Source organism: Pterocles gutturalis, unplaced genomic scaffold (genome assembly GCF_000699245.1).
Source record: "Pterocles gutturalis isolate BGI_N339 unplaced genomic scaffold, ASM69924v1 scaffold19698, whole genome shotgun sequence".
NCBI classification, from domain to species: domain Eukaryota; kingdom Metazoa; phylum Chordata; class Aves; order Pterocliformes; family Pteroclidae; genus Pterocles; species Pterocles gutturalis.
Window position 1 is genome coordinate 19994 of NW_010126057.1, and position 18987 is coordinate 38980.

An 18987-nucleotide genomic window follows, 5' to 3' on the forward strand; every position below is an offset into this window, starting at 1 on the left:
TCATGAAACTGTTGATCATTTTGTTCTTAACAAACCCTGGGTATGGGTGTTGTATTCTCCTCTCCCCTGAATAAGTGAGATTTAAATCTGAGTGTCACGAGGTGTAGGTGTGTGCTTTCTGTATTTCTAAGGCTTTGCACATGGGGCTTGTGGCTTTCTTCTATGCGCCTTAGGAGCTACCCATGCTGTACTGTACCACCTTCTATCTTTTGTCTGCTAGTTGGGTGTAGCCTTTGTTTGATTCCCTTTTTTTTTTTAATCCCCCTTTTCCTCCTTGTAAAAAAATTGTCTTCCCTTCTTTTGTTTTACAAGTAAAGAACAGTAAAGAATCTGTCTACTGCCTTCACTGTGTCCTCCTGAGAGGAAAAAAGGCTGGTCTGAAGTTATATGGGCTTTGAAAATGACCTTAATAGATTTTTGGGATGTTTAAGTGACTGGTTAAAGGAAGAAATTGCATTCTTGATTGGAAGGGGAAAACAAATCTTTCTGAATCTCTCTCAAGGGTGGAATGGGAAGAGATTTTATTTCCTTCACTAAAGATATAGAAGAGAAGGCTGAAGTAAACTTTTTTTACTGGGAGCCTGGTACTGAGCATAGCTGTACTAAACTTTAGCTTCATTGCACTAGCCAGTAGTAAATTTATAAAGAAAAGCAGAGATTGTTTTTCATCCTTGGATGTTTTAATTCAAAAATTTGCAACAGTGGTAAGGTATGACAGACACAGCAGCTAGAGGACTTGTATATTAAAACTAGCTATGTTGGGATTTGATTCTTAGTGTTGCTAATTTAAATGATACTTATAAAATGTGAGGTGTCAACCTGCTGAGGTTTTCAGTATCTTGTTCTGCAGTTCCCTTAAGTTGACAAGCTGCATACTGAGGCAGCATTGCGTGCGTTGCCAAAGGGCTGGTTAATCTCTATAGATAACAGTGCTCAGGTAGTAGATTTGAATATGTTAATGTAATGAACAATGTGCATCTCTTCATCTGTGTATCTTTTGTATCCCCTTCGTATTTAATTGTAATAATGCGCACCCAAAAGTTTGTTTCCAGGGAGGAAGAGCTGTACTAAGCTGCATTTGGGTAGCAGTCATCCTTGGATGGACCTGAGAGGCAGAACAGTAGAAAACTGAAGTTGCTGAATGTTTTCTCCACGCAGATGATTTGAGAGCAATCTGCAGTTTTTCTCCAACTGGTTCTGCATTGCTCTCTGCAGTGTTCTCCTAGGAATGCCATGCTTTCAGATTTTATTTGCTGTATAACAGTGTGATACGGAAGTTCATGTTTCTAAAGATTTGTTAGGGTTATGGTAGTGTTCTTCTTTCATACCTGTTGTTTTTAAACTTCCATGCCACAATTGATATTTTACCTTGATTATAAAAAGCTATAGATTTTTCTTCTCTTAATTTAAACTCTGTTAAATTTTGAGGATGGAAGACTGTAAATTCTTTTTTCCTAAAGCAGAAAAAGTAGTTTGAGGTTTTAGGGTTTTTTTGGATATCTCTTGAGGTGTGTGGGATTTGGTTGGTTGGGGTTTGTTTTTTTGGTTTTTTTTGTTTTTTTTTTTTACTTTGCTGACATCATGTTTGGCAGGATGGAGTTTTCAAGATGAATCTTTCTCCTGATGGAGCTCTTCTGGCAGCTATTCATTTCTCAGGAAAACTGACAATCTGGTCTATTCCATCTCTCAGACAACAAGGAGAATGGGACCAAACTGATCAGGTGAGAAGGATGTAGATGTTTAGAAGTTTGCAGTATATGTTTTTATTCTCTGGAGATACGTTTTCCTAGGAGATGAGTGGATCAGATAGCTGTGTTTTAGCTACAAACTATCTTTCCAGTCAACTTCAAATTTTCAGGAGTGCAGTATTTGCTATTACAATAATCTTTCTATGTTTTAACTATAAGCCTTAAACTTTAAAAATTAAGAAAAAGAACCAGTTGTGTTGGAATTAATTTTTCATGGGGCATTTTGATGCCAAATGGATAACACTGGTTACAGGTAGACTGAAATGCTATTTTTAAAATGTAACTGGAGGCCAACACGGGTAACATTATTTGAATAGTTGAAACCAAATTCTGCTGTATGTCTAATTTGTTCATCTATTCCTTTCTCAAATTTACCTTACCTTTTGCCAGATAACACTCCAGAATAGTTTGTTCATCAGATTGGTATTAGTAAGTCCTTTGCCTTCCTATAGGAACTGTTTGCAAAGCTAGATAGGGGAACTTAAGAATTGCCCGGAGACTGGTAAACTTGTACATTACTGGTGTGAATTAAAACACTGGGAATTGAAAGCTAACTAGTTCTCAAAGAAAATTCCAGAAGGTTACAAAATTCCATATTTGTTTGTTGGATGTTTTGAATTATTCAAGTTTATTCATTCATATGAAACACAGCTTTTCCCAGTTTGTATTGAATTTCTCTGCAGTCTATGCATTGTGCAGTAGGTCTGCAACAAAACACTACCTGACATTAAATATGGGCACAGGTTTCTCTAATAAGGAAGAGGACAAGATGAAGGCAGACATCTTCCTGTAGGTATCATGATGAAAATGAGATTAAATGAAGGTTTTCAAGAAAAATTACAAAAAAGGATTATAGGAGAGATTTAAATCAATAAATGCCTATAGAGGAAATGGTATGCTGCTATCCTGAACACCCCTTGTGTGCTGTTATCTTTTTGATCTGATTGCAAGAGCAAGACTACTGACTTGGAATCATGCCTGTGCTGTTGTTTTGCATAAGTTTTGGTTCTTACAGGTAAACTGGTTCAGTTGTATTGCCTATGTAACTATTCTGGGTCTGGCAGGGATGGAGTTCATTTTCTTGATAGCAGCCTGTGTGGTGCTATGTTTTGGATTTGTGATCAAAACAGAGTTGGTAACACACCCGTGTTTTAGCTGTTGCTCAACAGTGCTTACACAGTCTGAAAGCATTTTCTGTTTCTGACTCTTCTTCAATGAGTAGTTTGGGGGTACACAATAACCTGGGAGGGGACAGAGCCTGGACAGCTCACCCCAGCTAACCAAAGGGACACTTCATGCCATGTAACGTCGTGCTCAGCAACAAAAACGGAGCAGGGGGAGGTTTTGGATGGGTAGCCAGGGCTCAGAGACTGGGTGTGGGCATCAGTCTCCTTGTGGGTGGTAGTGAATGATTGCCTTTGTATCACTGGGTTTTTCTTTTTTATTCCAGTTTCCTTAGCTCTTAAACTATCTTTGTCTTGACCCACGGCTCTTCTAGCTTTTGCTCTTCTTACACCCTTCTCTGTCTCACTAGGGAGGGGAGTGGTGCTTAGCTGCCTGCTGTGGTCAAACCACCACAGAAATGTAGTTCCAAACGTATTTAGGGAAGTACTTTTAAAAAACAAAACCCAACCAAACAAAAAATCCTGCTCCAGTGTTGGCAGAAGTGTTGTGTGCGTGTGTATGTGTGTATGCATGTATCTCTATCTATCTTTGTATATCTCTATATTTTTAACGTGCATTTCAGATTTTTGTGAGAATACAGATCTTGCTCAAGGTTGTTTACAGTGAATCGTTGTATTCTTTTCTTAATTTTTAACGATAATGAATATTTATTCTGGACCAGTTTTCAGGACTTTGTGATCTAGTGAGAGTGATACCAAGGAGTGTTACAGTACTTGAATGTTTTCAAAATTATTTTTGTAGGTGAAATTGGTGTTCACATATAAGGGATATTTTAATAACGTGTGTGATACCTACTTAATTGTCACTCAAATGTATTTGTCAATGTAAGTTAAAGTGGCCCCGTATTTACTTTTAATTGTTAGATTCTTCTCTTTCTACTAAAAAGTTAATCCTGAAAATCACCTCCTGCCTGACCCAAAGCGGCTCTGGTTGCCTGAGCTGAATACTCCATGTGCAGCTAGGGGTAGGATTACTGTCATCTATGTTTGTGTAGTCCCCATGTATTCTAATGTTACCAAATAAATTTTTAAAAAATGACACAGTAAGAACTTATTCATTCTAAACATTGCATTGCATCATTAAATAATGCTGCTTCTCCTGTTGCACTAGTCTTGAAAGGGGCTTTATAATTATTGAAATAACCACAGTAAGTAGTTATAGCACTGTACTAGTCTGGTACTCAGGACCATACACAGAGCAAACAGGAGGACTGTTTTGGAGACTGTTTTATATGCTTGCAGGACTATGTATAGACATGAAAACACTTGGTGGGCCTCTGTGAAAAAGTCTTTTATTTCGGAAATTTTTAGGGTATGGTTACGGTTTGATGCTGACTAGACAAGGCCTGATGGTCATCTTTTCTAATGCAGTGGTTTAGGAATCCAGCAGTCTGTTTTGCGATGTTTTTGTTTTAACTTTACCTGGTTAGAGAAAAATGTGATACTGCTAGAGCAACTCTGTAGTTTATGTTTAAGAAAAGTTTGGATTTATGTGGGAGCATTTTCATTGAAAAATGAGTGGGTCAGCAGTATAGTAAATACACAGATCATCTGTGTTACAGACTTACTTGCATATAATTCTTTTTTTCTCTTGCACTCTTTTTTTTAGCCAGGTTATGATGAGATCAACCCAGACTGGAGACTTTCTAGTGAAAAAAGAAAGAAAATAAAAGGTATGTGATACAGTTAGATCATTATTTTATACTGTTGTGTAGTTAAAAATATTTAAACAAATATAGAGAGACCTGTAATGGCTTAATTAAATATCAATTAGAATAAAAGTTGCCAAAATTGTGTGTTTGATTTGAATTTGTAGGATGGCATAGCTAAATGAGTGTCACAATAGTTTGTTGTAGTGTTTTGGTTGTGTGTGTTTTTTTTTTTTTTTTTTAAATCCTCTTTTAGGAATTTTTTTTTAGCCATAACCATAAATAAGATGATATTTCAGTTAGTACAGGACTTAATTTATTATTAATCCTGTGATTATGACTCTGTAGAATGTAGAATGCTAAACATTCAACAGATGTCTCGGCTTGTATCAGAAACCACTCCATAATATTGTAGAGATCACAGTCTTAAAACCTAAACTTACCTTTACCTTCTATGAATGTCTAATAAATCTTGAAAGCTAACATAATTTAAATATATTAGTTTAAAATTCTAAACCAAATGGCCTTTGTTTCTTCCAACTGACTTTGCCTCATGTCAGTCTCTCTATTTTCCCAAAATTCAGGCCACCTTGTGCGGCCATTTATCACCTGGTTATTGCATGGCTCTTTCAAGACTGCGGAGTTCAATAGCTATTCCATGATCCACTCGCTACTGCTTGTATACATCTATATTATTAAAAGATCCCTTTTTCTTTGTGCTGTTCTTCTTGGTGGTTGTGTCTTGGGGTTAACTTATCTGACCTTCATGGGTAGTCCGCTGACTGTGGACCACTCACTGAAGTGGCAGAAAAGTGATAAGCTGATCTGTTTCTCAGTGTTGTTTGGGAAAGACTGTTTTCATAAAAAAGGAGGGAAATGACAGGGTAGTGATCAATTTGAGCTAAGTCTCTGAAGATTTTCTCGTAACAGCCAGTTAACGATAATCAAGACAGTCTTGGAAATGACAGCTTCCAACTTCAGTGGTGGTGACTTTGTTCTGTTTTGTTGGTTTAATATTCATAACAACCTCATCTTGTAGGCTCTTTCAGGAACCTTGTTCATAGTTGTCACTTGTCCTTGTGTAACCTTTTCTGATTTTTGTCAGTATTATGTTTGTTGCCAGGGAGACTTGGTCAAGGATGGCCTGGGAAGTACTGAAGCAGATCTTCATTGAATATCTAAAATTTGTCATATTTTGTGCAAGTAAATCAGTTTATTGCGTACTCTTTTTTTTTCAAATAATATTAAAAAATAATTACATTTACAGTTAAGTGATATTTTTTTCTTCTCAACAGCTTTATTTAGTGCCAAACTGATTTAGTAAAATGTAATTGATCCAAAGCACAAACTTAGCGAACCAAGGATGCATATACAATAATAAATGTTTGTAAAATTAGGCCATCAGATGAAAGCTCTTAGTAAATGAAGTCACTTCTGTTCTTATCTGGTGTTGAAAGTTATCTTTCTTTGTATGGTACATTCTTATTTACTTGTTTGTTTATTTTTAGATAAAGAATCCTATTACCCATTGATAGATGTAAATTGGTGGGCAGATAATTCTGTCATCCTGGCTCGCTGCTCTGGTGCATTGACTGTGTCATCAGTCAAGACATTAAGAAACTTGCTGGGAAAGTCATGTGAATGGTTTGAGAGTTCTCCTCAGGTCACTTCAGCCCATGATGGAGGATTTCTAAGTCTGGAGGTGAGGAATGTGCCCAAGCAGATACCTTTTGGAATGTAGCAGAAACAGTTTGCTCAGGGTGTTGTGTGTGTGGTGTGGTTAAAAATAAATCATTATTACTAATAGAAAAAGTGATTCTGTTTTCAAGTTCAGGGAAATTCTGAACTTGTTGCAACTTACCCATCTTAATTCGAACCTGATTATCAAATAACTTTTGGAGAGTAGAAGCAAAACCTAGAAGGCTGAATCTGAATGAGGAATATTGCTGCAGGAAACGGTTTGTGTTGACAGTTTTCACTGCTTTGTACGTTAGTGCATTTGAAAAACACTGCAAGCATCCCTCTCCCATTTTGGACCAGATGCCTCTTGCAGAGGGAGTATATTTAAAAGAAATGAGGAATACATTTAAATTAAGAGAAAGCCATGTAAGAGGTTTTTTTGTTGTTATTCATCTTTAGTAGAATTCTAGGAAGGCATAGAACATAATGAAGTTAACCAGGAATTTTCTTAGAAACTAAGAAAATTATTCTTTCCTAAGGCTTACACTGAAATAAGTCTTAAACATCTTAAACAAAAGTTTAAAATCATATTTATCAGAGTATCTCAATACATACCAAAGCTTGCATGTATGTTTTTGGAAAGGCTTATTATTCTGGAAATAAGATACAGCCAGTGACTGGCATATTACAGCCTAAGGATGTAGTCTGAGATTACATTTGCATTGAACAGAAAGCCTTGTTTTGAATACCAAGAGCTGAAAACACTGCTGTTCACTGCGGTAAGCTATATAACAGTGTACGAAGATGTCTCCATAGTTCTGTCCTGTCTGGAGTGGTGCAGGATGTTTAGTGTAGTCACAAGTTACTATTAAGAAGCCTTCACTCTTGCTTCAGTAGGTAAGGGATGAAGCTTCAAGTTTAAGAGACAGACCCGGTCAGGGTTTGTGGAGCATGTTAAGCAAGCTGAGAAGGATTTAAAGGAGAAGGGGAGGAAGGATTTTGATTCGAAATTTGAAGTACTGGAAGTGGAGATGTACTCAAATCTCACTAAACTAGTTGAGGTGTACTAAGTGGATGCTTCATATTCACGTTTTCTGTGCAGTGTGAGATAAAACTCGTTCCAAAAAGATTACGCTTGGAGAACAGGCTTGTTGATGAAGATGAGGGAGAAGATGACTCTGACTCCGATGATGAAACTTCTGCAAAAGACAGATACTTCAGCTACCTAAAGCAAGGCCTGTACTTTGTGACAGAGATGGAACGCTTTGCTCCTCCACGGAAACGTCCGCGTACTATTACAAAGAATTTCCGCCTTGTCAGTTTGAGATCCACGACTCCAGAGGAACTTTACCAGAGAAAAGTAAGTATAGAAGGAAAGGTCATATCTCTCATAATCAGCTTTATTTAGAAAGAACCTTTTGTTTTTCTTTTAATTCTTGCTATATTAAGAGGAGGATTTAGGAACATACTTCTAAGGGTCTCTTAGTTGACAGTGTACTGTGTTACCTAACTGAAGGGACCATAATAATTCAAATGAGTTGATGTTTGCAGGTCACTGAGGATGCACTGCGTCATTAGCTTGGCCAGACTGGGAAGTGTACTCATGTGAATGTTTACAAATAATGAAAGATCTGGCAAATACATTGGATGAAATCAGTTGAGCTTTTTATTGGCCAGGGAATGGGTTAACTTATGCTCTGAAGTGAATGTAGTTTACTTGCATGATTTTTCAGGCATACGTACAAATTAGGCCTGTGACTCTTACCAAACAGATACTTCTTCATTTTGAAGACTACTCTAGGCAGTACTTTGTCTAGGCCATTTCAATTGTTCTGACAGTAAACCAGCCCACTCTATAGCTGTTGGAGTTTCCAGGGAATGCTGGTGTCATACTGGTTACATAAATAGCTTCTTCCTTTTTCTTGAGGAAAAATATCTCATTTGCTAGAGGTGTCCATCAGATCCCAGTCTTACTCATCTGTATCTTCAGCCATTCTCTTTCTGACTTGCTTAAGCATACTTCAGTAATTATCCCTCTACCTGTTTCAATGCACAGAATTAATAATTGATTGTTTAATATGGAAATCAGATGTCTTTCATTTTTATGCATTTACTTTTTAGATTGATAATGAAGAATATGGGGAAGCTTTGTCTCTGGCTCAAACATATGGCCTTGATTCTGATCTTGTGTATCAAAGGCAGTGGAGGAAGTCAGCTGTTAATGTCGCTTCAATTCAAGACTACTTGGTGGGTTTGTTTTTGTGTGACTTTTAGACTTTCTTATCAGAATAGCTGTGTTTACAGAAGTTGAATACTCAATTGTGTTTTAATTTGTACAACATAAATTGGTGGCAATTTGGAGAGCCATCCTGCAAATTCCATTTCATGTCATGTGGAAGAGAGTGATCCTGTTAATTTAGCTGACGGCCTGAGCCAGAAACCTTGGAAGTTAATGGCAATCTTTCCTTTCAAGTATCTTCTAATTTCTGTTAATAGCAGCATACTTTCTGTAGTGTGATCTCTCCCCCACATGCAGCAGTAGATTGTTGCCTGGCAAGTTGTTAATAGTAACTGGAGATATAAAGCATTTAAATAACTTCCAAGTATTTTAGAAAGTTAAATGGGAAGGTGAAGTTGATATCAGTAGCTGTATAGCAAAGTTTGAATAACAAAATTTACAGTGAACTCTGCTACCTGTAACTGGAGCTTTCGATCAGACTCAAATGTGGGGTTTTTTTTGCTTGGAAAAAAGACTTCAAACTTGGCAGACAAGCACTGTCAAAGGTGCACTGCTTAATGATGCTACAGTGTAAAGTATTCCAAGAGATCAAGAGAAATATAATCTAATTTTTGTTTTTTCAAGTCTGATATCAATTGAATGTCAAAAGAAGTTTTTTACAAGTAGCCATTCTCTATGTGCTAGGTAATCTCATTTGAAGATCAGCAGATAAGGCCAGTAATATTTTGTGACCCTGGTGTGTCCTTTCTGTCACAGAATCCTATTGGTATGTGAAGAGGCTGATACTGAAAATGACTCTAGTGCTGTTGTGGAGTACACTCAATTTATAACAACTGCATTATAGCCCAAAACAATCACATTTTAGTTATTGTAAGGAGGAGTGATACAACTTAGTGAATACTTCTATTCCAGTTGTGAAAGTTCTGCCAAATCATTTGGCATTTCTGTGCTCTTTTCGGCCACATACACTCTGAGGGAATTATGGTTTTTGCATTCTCAGGTCTTTTGCTGGTTCATATTGTCAGTCATCAGATTAACTCAACATTTTCTTAAGTGGAAGAAACACATTAAAAAAACTTTAACATCTCTGGTTTCATTGCTTTGGATTGAAGCATATAACATCGTGTCTGTGCTCTTGTTCTTGGACAGAGCAAAATTAAGAAGCGCGCATGGGTTCTTCACGAGTGCTTGGAAAGAGTTCCAGAGAATGTGGATGCTGCTAAGAAGCTGCTTCAGTATGGCTTGAAAGGCACAGACTTGGAGGCTCTTGTGGCTATAGGAAAAGGAGAAGATGGTGGCAGGTTTGGGAAGAGTATTTTTGTTTGTTTTCTTTTTAAAGAATAACATATGAAGTCTTTTCTGATAACTTGGTAAATTTTTTTTTATCAGCCACTAGTGAAAATGTTAAGATGCTTTTGCAGGATGTAAGGAAAGGTAATGCTTTGAATCAAACTATTCTAAAGATGTCCACAAAGTGCCTATTCCCATTTTACCTTTTATAAAGGTAAAATCACTGTTTATTTTGTACTGCATTTTCCCTCCTCTCTGGATGCCCTTTATTTTCTTCATCATAGAGGACTTCTGATGTCATGATATTTCTATAAGAATCTGTTTCTGTTGCCTCTTCTGGAAGCTGCAACTAATGCATTTTGTTATATGTCTTAATTGTTGTAATGATCTTTTGTTCAAGTGGGGAGGGGAACAAAGCAAAACACAGTGAGTCGGGGGGGTAATACATGCAAAGACAATTCTCTTCACTGCTATTCACTTCCTGGTGGTAGAAATAGAGGAGGCTGCTCTTTCTTCATGCGGTAGAGCTGCTGCCAATCCCAGTGCTACCTGTGGGATTTAGAAACGTCTATCAACCGTCATAGCTGTGGTTGGTTTTTTTTGATTTGTTTAAGGGAGGGAGGTAGAAACAAGAGATGATGCCTCTTGCTGGCTGGTGATAAATGCCTGCTGCTTTACAATAGTAAAACTCAGTATTATAACTGTTTTCTGTAAAAGTTTAGATATTTAGTCAAGATATAAATGGAAAGCTCTGTTAGGATATTTATTCATAAATTAGTTTGATCTCTTTTTCTTTGTTTGTATCGACATTGATTACCATGCTGGTTTTGTCTTCCAGATTTATCTTACCAGGGGAGGTGGACATTGAAATTCCCTATGAAGACTTTTTGTTACCAGATGAAGAAATGGATACTAAAAAGGAAAAAGAGGCCAGGAAACGTCAAGAACTGCTATTATCAGTAAACTTCTCAAAGTAAATGAAATTTTAGGCCATGTTTTATTCAGATTTATAGGTTTATTATATGTACACAGTTGCAAAAATGTAATTACGCTCGTGTATGTTATTCCTAATAGGAAAGTGGTTTAATTTTAATTGGCATGATATTGTGTCAAAGTTCTCAGTTTACTTAATTTCTTGATATATCCCAGTGCACAAAGTCATTAAAATGTGTACCCATTGTCTTCATATGGACATGATGTACAATATCAATTGTAAATCTGAAAATTCCTGTTTTGAACACAGGCTGACACTGGAACAAAAAGAACTGTGCCGTAGCAGGCTGAAGTTGTTAACTTACCTTGATCGGCTTGAAACCTATGAGGTGAGGAAGCCTGGTAACTGGCTGTAGTTCTTTTGAGTTCTGATTCCACAGGTATTCCTGTAACTTTTTTGTCACAACATCATATTTTTTTGTTGTAGTATTAATGTTGAAATACTGTGAAGAAATGTAAGCTGCTTTCTGTTCGAGCTACTGTGTTTCTCCTTCTTCACTGTTGCAAATAGCTTGCTCCTCGTGTTGAGAGGTATAGTTGGGCAGAACCCTGCTTTCAACATACTGTGTCTGCAGGGAGTTAAGTGATGCAACAACATGGGATGTGGAGTTGGTGTAGGATTACTGTTATTTCCCTCTGTCAACCTAATTAGAGAGTTCTATTCAGATTCTCTAAGGAATCTTTTTCTTCTATGAGTTTACCAACTTGAAAGTTCTTGGAATGTCAAAACCGTATTTTGCTTAGTTTTTTTAACTTTAACTTTGCAGTTGGCACTGTTCACATCATGCCTTCTACCACATCTCTTTAACCAATGTTATCTAAAACCTAATTAAAATAAGGCAGAGAATTGTCTTAGAGGCATTTTTCATTGATAAGCTTTTTTTTTCATACTGAAACAAATAAAAAACAACAGGATGCTTTTCCACAGATATCTCATACTGGGTCATCCGCATATAAAGAAACATGTAGGCTTTTTGGTGCTTTTGTAAATCTTGTATAAAAACCCATCTTTAAAAAATTTTTTTAAAATCTTATAAAAGGAAATCCTTGGAGGACCTCATGCAGCTGAACAGCACTATGATGGCGAATTCTTCAAGAAGTTCAGAAATCAGAATATTGTACTTTCAGCAAGAACTTATGCTCGGGTATTAATATTTATTTTTCTAGAATGTAACTTTGGTTTTGTATTGCTGTTTTCATGTGAGTGCATTTTTTTTCCCCACTTTGAACTTGGTTGAATCTCAATGGGAATTTAAGAGGTGGGAGGTGTATTTGATTGTAAAAAAAACAAATGCAGTGACCCTGAGTTAATTTTCTATATTGCTAAAGAAAATTTTAAAATTAAATGTTTGTTGCATGACCTAGACTTACATTTTTTTTCCTCATTTTCATTCTAAATCAGTCTTGAGCTAGTTGTGCAACTTACTGTTTTGCTCCTTAGGAAAGCAATGTCAGAGCCCTGGAAATTTTGTTCACTTTCCATGGATCATCTTTACTTCCACACAGACAGGCAATTCTCTCCAATTTTCCAGAGACTACTTCACCACATGAATATGCTTTCTTGTTGCCTGAAGCTTGGTAAGAATGCATCAAAAGATATTAACTAAAAAAAGCACAGACTTTTAGGTTAATGCTTAAATTGTTTTCCATATATGGCAATCTGCTGTTGGTTATTACCTGGAATCAAGAGAGCAGCTTTGTCTTTATGTGTTTGACCAATCTGCATTTTCTGTTTTACTTTGTGTCATTCATGGAAGCTTTTTTGTCTCTTTTGGTTATTATCAGGAAAATAGGGACCTTAAATGTTCTTGCCTCCATTACACGTAAGCGGAAGCATGGCCTTTTCTTACCTGAAACAGCACAGATTTTCAGAGGTGTAAATACAAGTCTGTAATTCGTTTGTAATAACAGCCAGTGTTAGGAAATGAATAACAGAACTGTTTAGCTCCCTGTCAGGAATTAAGTTTTTCTGGATTTATTTTGAAGTATAATTTAACACTTAAGCAGTAACTTCAAAATCATTAATCTGTGTTCTTACTGATTCTTAGGCAGCTTGCTAAGGTAGAATTATGAAAAGCTTTAAATCCGGACTTTCCTACTTTTTCATTTCAGCATAAAATGTTAGTTTACTGTCAATTTCATATAAATTTTAGTGAGACTCTTCCTTGAACATTGTAAGAATGTTCTGTGTATTAATTATAAGATTTTTTTTTTTGCTTCTAGTGTGTTTCTTTCAAACATTTCAATTACGAAATTAGTTTTGAAGCATATTGTTCTGTTCCCATAAAGAATTGAGGAGATTTAATTATTTAATATTTTACAATAGGACTTTGAAGCCTTACTTCAGAAGGATAGTTTTTTGGAGTAGCTAATAATTTTTCTTTGTGGTCTTCCAGCATTATAGTTAAGTTTTTTCCAATTCAAAGTTTTAACAGTCTCATTTGGATAATTCTTCATGTAGTAGAGGTTTTTTTTTTATTCATCAAGTTATTCGCCTGACACTTTTTCTAGTTTATAGTACTTCCCGGTTTTGTCCTTTCAGAGCAGAATTTAGTCTTTAGGTCATGATATCTAATACTTACAGTGCCCTTTTTCTTGTGTTGATAGTATTAGGAACATATTTGGTTACTTAGTTATGGTGTGAAAACATGTTTTATAATTTTCTTTAGGGTAACACTTAGCACCATGAAGAGAAATTATTACAGCATTTATAAAAACTGTAAAATGTATTCCAATTTTTCTCTTTTGAAAAGATTTATAATGTGAGAGGGAGGGAAGAAGGGTCTTCTTAAGTGTGGTTATGGTATTTTGATGGTGTTCATAAATAGGTTCCCCTTTTTTTCTGAAGGGTTGTTTGTTCTTGGTTTTGGTTTTTTATTTTGCTGTCGTGGTTGGTTGGTTTGTTCAAGAAGCTGACTTATGTGCCAAGAGGCAAAATGACAGTTCAAATAAAACATTTCACCAGTGATCTAGCAGTAAAGATGTGAAGTTATAGGTTAGAGACTTAGTTTTGTCTGTTGTTGAAAAATGGAAGTATATAGTTTGAATCTTATTCCTTTGTCAGATAGAACTTTCCAATGCAAAGATCAGGTATATGCAGGTTCACACTTTTTTTTTTTTCAGGTTGCAGAACAGATAGCAATGTATGTCTTTGAAATGTTTGTGTCTGGACAACTACAAAATGGGGACGAGAGCAAATCCTATCTACACAAATCACATATACTTATAAAAAAGTACTGTATATTGATCTAACTTTTTCTAAGACTGTTTCCCTGTTACAAAACTGATTACTTGCATAGTATTGCTGCATACACTCCCTAAAGCTGTATTTTATTAATGTAGTAGAATTCAATATATATTGATGAATTAATGAGAATAATATATTAATAAAATAGACTTAAGCTGTACAAAGTAACATTTTCTTATTAATTTAAAATGTTTGGTTTTTTAATGGGATGAGTCTCCCATTCTCATCCAGATACCTTCAGCTTCTGTCAGTTCTTGTTTCATGGGAATCAGAGTGAATCCATGTGAATCAAAGAGAATTGAAGTTCTTGGTCATTTTAAGTGGGTTTATTTGGCCTTTTAGTTCTAGCATGTATTTTTTAAATGAGTTATTAGTATGAATAAAATTACTGACATTCTATAATGCAGTTGTTATGAAATCCAGTTTAAATGACTGTGCTATCTAGTTTAGCTCTACATACTGTGTTGCATAGAGAAGTAATTTGCCTTAAATTAACTGACTGAACAACGTCATGATACAATTTATGAAACTATTTAATTCCCACATAATAGGAAAAAGTTGCAAGTGCTGACAGCAATTAATAGACTTCAGAACAAAAGGAAAGCATTGCAAAAATATAAACCTCAGTGTTTTAGTTGCTAGAAAAAAAGTCTAACATTATGACTTACAAGTTTCTCTTCAGCTTATGCAGTTTGTAATTACAGCGGTCTTGAGATAAGGAGTGAGAATGATTCCATCTCTCCTCATGAACTTTGACTCTAGGCAAATCTTATAAAGGATTCCGAGTCAGGAAATGACTTAGTCTGGTTTTCCTTTATAAATTTCATACTGTTGTAGTTCTGAAATAGGGTATATGCTGGATATCAGAAGGATTTTCTACTTTCAGCTGCAAAAAAGACAGATGTCTCTTGTGATTTCTTTTAGCTCATTGCTTTTCTGAAAATTCAAGGCCATAATTGTCTGTACCAAGAGATTCCAATAGAGTAATTGGTTGCTGTGGTGCATGTGATGAGATCAGTAACATGGACCAGCTGGATGACAGTGCCCATGTTAAGAGTGCAGCCTGCCCCAGTGGCCTGGCTTGAGGAACACCTTGTTTGTGCCTTGTTGATGCCTTTGCTGCTCAGCCTCCTGCAGCTCAGACCTCTTGCTGAGCAATGTGCAGCTCTGGAGGCAGGGAAGATTTTGGTGGAGGAAAAAGATGATACTATAGTTGTGTATTTTGGGTCTTCATATATGGCCCTGTGTGTGCAGGATGAAGTACTGCTGGGAATTGAGCGTATTAAGTTTGTGTATATGGACCATGATATGAGGTAAATGATAAGAGGGTTGGTTCCCAGATGGATATCTCTGAGGTGACACCTGTCCTTATAGAATTCACGGCACTGCTGTGTGTTCTCTTAAATTCATCCGTCTATAGGGGAATCTGGTTGAGGTAAAACTTGAGCTTGTATAGCAGGTGCTGCCTTGTTTGTGCTTGGAACAGGTGAGGTAGGACAAATGGACGCCTCTAGCTGTTGCCAAGACAAAAGCATTGAAACACAATTGCTCGCTGTACACCATCACCACCATGAACGAAGATAGCGGTGCTGTATCAGAATAATTTCATTACCTATGGGAAATGTTTTTGTCAAGGTTGCATTGTAACTGTCATTTCCTTTTGTGTGCAGCCTCCAGTTCAGCTGCAGATAGTAAATTTGAAGTACCTAGTAAAAGAAAGGCTTATTTTGCTAGTGCATTCTGTAGGCATAAAGCAGTTATTTTTCTTGTTACTGGTTAATGTCATTTACATTAGGATGACATTTAGAGGCCAGTGTCCCAAAAATGTTAAGGTCTTATCAGTCAAGGAAGAGTTGGTATAACAAATGTAGAAAAAAAAGTAGAAGAATTTATTTATTTTCTATCTTCTGGGCCAGGTTGTTAGGAAATTTATACATGTTTTTCGTGTATCTGCTTGTAAAAAGTCTCAAGTAGTAGATGTCCTTTTGTTTCTTGTTTTCTGGCACGTGTTTTGTAGTTTAGCATCTTTAGGGGTCGCTCTCAGAACTATTCAGGAGGAGGATTGTAATGTCTGAGCAGAGGATTTATTTATTCATGAGACTCTTGGAAAGGACTTATATAAGCTCAATAGCTCCCAGAGCTGAGAAGGAATCTGGAGTACTAAGATGCATGGCTGTTGGCTTCAAATTGGTATTGTGATAGACTGACATTACTCAGTAATGTGTTTTTGCAGAATTATGATTGTAATGTTTTCCTACTTCTTTTCATATTATTTCTTAGCTTCTTTTATAATGATGGCTCCTGAATCTCTGCTGTCTTTTAGTCATTGGGATTCATGCTCCTTCTCAAAGATCCATCAGGTGCACAGACTTCATCTGTTAAGACAACTGGAGTGAAGGTGCTAAAAGTTTAGGTACTCAAAGGAGATGATAGCTTTTTCTAATCTCTATTTTAATAGCTACAGCTAGCATTCTTAGTCTATAGTTAAGACTGTTGCCCTCAAGTTTTTAAACATGATCTCAGAGGAAAATAGTGCTTTACCACCATTATAAATAGATAACCAGGGTCTTTTGCCTTTTCTTTTAATTTTCTTATCCTTTTTACTACACTTGATGGCTATATTGAAACATTGCTGCTCACATTTTAAACACACAGAAGTTGGGAAATTCAAGTGTATGGTTCTCTCAACAGCCATAAGTCTCCTATATTGCACATTACAGTAGTAATAAAAATCTTCCCTCTAAGATAGCAACTTTTTATTTGTTTCTGGTTTTTTACTCCTTAACTTTCTCAAATACTGGTTTTCAGTTGTGGCTTAAAGTGAATCTTTACTCAAGTACTTTAGTTGTGGATGAACTTCATTTGCCTGATGAGCTGGGATGGGAGTGGAAGTATCTTCTATAAACTTAGTGAAGCTCTTAAAACCTGAAAATTTCTATGTAGTAGACTCTCATCTGTGAATAGATAAATACTACACAATTAAACTAAGAGGTTCATAAGCGGTTAACTTTGCCTTTCCATAATGATATCATCTCCTGAACAAGGTTTTTAGTTGTTGCCTGTGGCACTGCAGTTTCAGTAAAGCTCTTACAGCTTCATCTCTTCCCTCCTTCTTATATGTATGTAAATAGGTTTGACTGAATGTCTGCAGAACTGTCTGTAGTCCTCATTTCTTCATTAGTTTTTCTTCTTCTCTTCTGAAGCTGACCTGCTTTTGTTTTTAGTGTAGTTCAGAAGTGTTCGTGTTAAAAGAAATAATCCCATGGTCAGTTCTGTTGGTTTGTTTGAATTAATTTGTATAATGCTACAATGAAATAAATAAGAAGGGCGTAAGTTCTGTATGCACTTCTTTTCCTTTGCACTAAAGGAAAAAAAGAAAAATAGTTTAGATGTAGAGGGATCAACATACTTGGTATTATTTCAAGGATGTTTTTCCTTGTTTCTCCCAGGTTTGGGGGGAAAAAAAATTCTCAGATCTTACCTTCTACTACGAAGTATAAAAAAACAACTTCTGATGGAAAGATTAACTTGTCATACTGGCATGTGTATTCCTCTCTGGATTGACTTCCTGTAGGAGCAGGGAAGGTTCTGGTGGTCCACGTAAAAGTTAAAGCAAGTGATTGGAGGAAGAGAAGGTCTTCTGCAAACTGGCCTGTGTGGGGATCTGGAGAACGCAGCAGGAGCAGCTCACTGCAGCCAGAAGGCTGCTGCAGAAAGTGAGTGGCAAAAGTATCACCGGTATCAGTTATGAGGAGTTTTTGAAGAGAGAATGAGAACTTGAAGCTATGAGGGAGCTATGGAGAACATGAGCTGTCACCATGGAAGGAGGGAAGTTTTACAGGAGCTGCTATGCTGTAGGTGAGCTGTCATTCTAGAGGGACTTAAGAGAGGCTGGAGGAATGGGCCAGCAAGAGCCTTGGGGAGTTCAAGAAAGGCAAATGGAAAGTCCTATTCCTGCAACTGAAGAAACCCTTCCAACAATAGAAGCTGGAGACTGTCTGTCTGGGAAGCAGCTCTGCTGAAGAGGATCTGGAGGTCCTGGTGGGCACAAACAGGACATGAGCCAGCAGAGAAGGCCAGTAATGTGTTGTCCTGCATGAACAGAAGCACAGCCAGGAGACTGAGCAATCAGACTACTGCACTTGTTCAACTGCATCTAGAATACTGGCTCCCAGTACAGGAAAGACATGAGTAAACTGGAGTGAGCTCAGCAGAGGGCCGCCAAAGTGACTGGGGACTGGAACACTTGAAGGCTGAGAGAGCTGCGTGTGTTCGGCATGGAGGAGGTTTCAGGCAGACCAGCAGCAGCGTTTGCATACCTTCCTATAGCGTGTGAGCTGAACTGTGCCCGTGCTGTTTATCGACAGAGTATTAACAGGGTTGTCTTTATATTTCTGACTTATATGCCTGACTTGTCCTGTCTTCGTCTACCACGTGTGTCTTTTGCCTGCATGGCACTGAACTGTACCTTGGCTTGCTTTCCTCAGTCTTCTTATGAAAGTGTATTGCTGCCAGTGTCTTCTTTGTTTGTTGCATTTTTATGAGGTTTAGAACAAAATTTCTTCTGTGAACATTCATTATGCTTTATAAATGATACAGTTCTGAAGGAGTGTTTTCATTGTATGGTGGCAGACAGCTTTGATCTTACTCGGAGTTCATCTGTGTCTTTAAAATAGCCCATTTTGATTTTGTGAAAGCTATTGCCTCACAATTTTAATTGTATACATCAAGAAAAAAACACAGTGAGCTTCTAAACTGCAGTTGTGTACTGTTTAGGTTAGTCAGTCTAGGTTGTATTAGGAGAAAAAAAAAGTTCCCCTCTCTCTAAAATCCATTAAAGGTTAACCACATCATTGAAACATAGCTTGGTTTGTTTATGTGAAATCAGATACAACTTTTCTCCTCTGGTGGCAGAGTTGCTTCACAAGACCTGTCATCCTAATGTGCACAGCAGGAA

At 36.8% G+C, this 18987-nt stretch overlaps 1 protein-coding gene across 1 annotated transcript in view; it reads left to right on the top strand.

The window, feature by feature from the left end:
* The window catches only part of LOC104465687 (neuroblastoma-amplified sequence-like), a 54953-nt gene that overhangs the window by 15619 nt on the left and 20347 nt on the right, over positions 1–18987 (top strand). The window contains exons 11-20 of the mRNA XM_010078832.1: positions 1593–1721; positions 4542–4605; positions 6090–6283; positions 7364–7621; positions 8383–8508; positions 9650–9801; positions 10629–10763; positions 11034–11112; positions 11824–11928; positions 12225–12361. Of these exons, the coding sequence (XP_010077134.1) occupies positions 1593–1721; positions 4542–4605; positions 6090–6283; positions 7364–7621; positions 8383–8508; positions 9650–9801; positions 10629–10763; positions 11034–11112; positions 11824–11928; positions 12225–12361 (1379 nt within the window). The remainder of the gene's footprint in view (positions 1–1592; positions 1722–4541; positions 4606–6089; positions 6284–7363; positions 7622–8382; positions 8509–9649; positions 9802–10628; positions 10764–11033; positions 11113–11823; positions 11929–12224; positions 12362–18987) is intronic.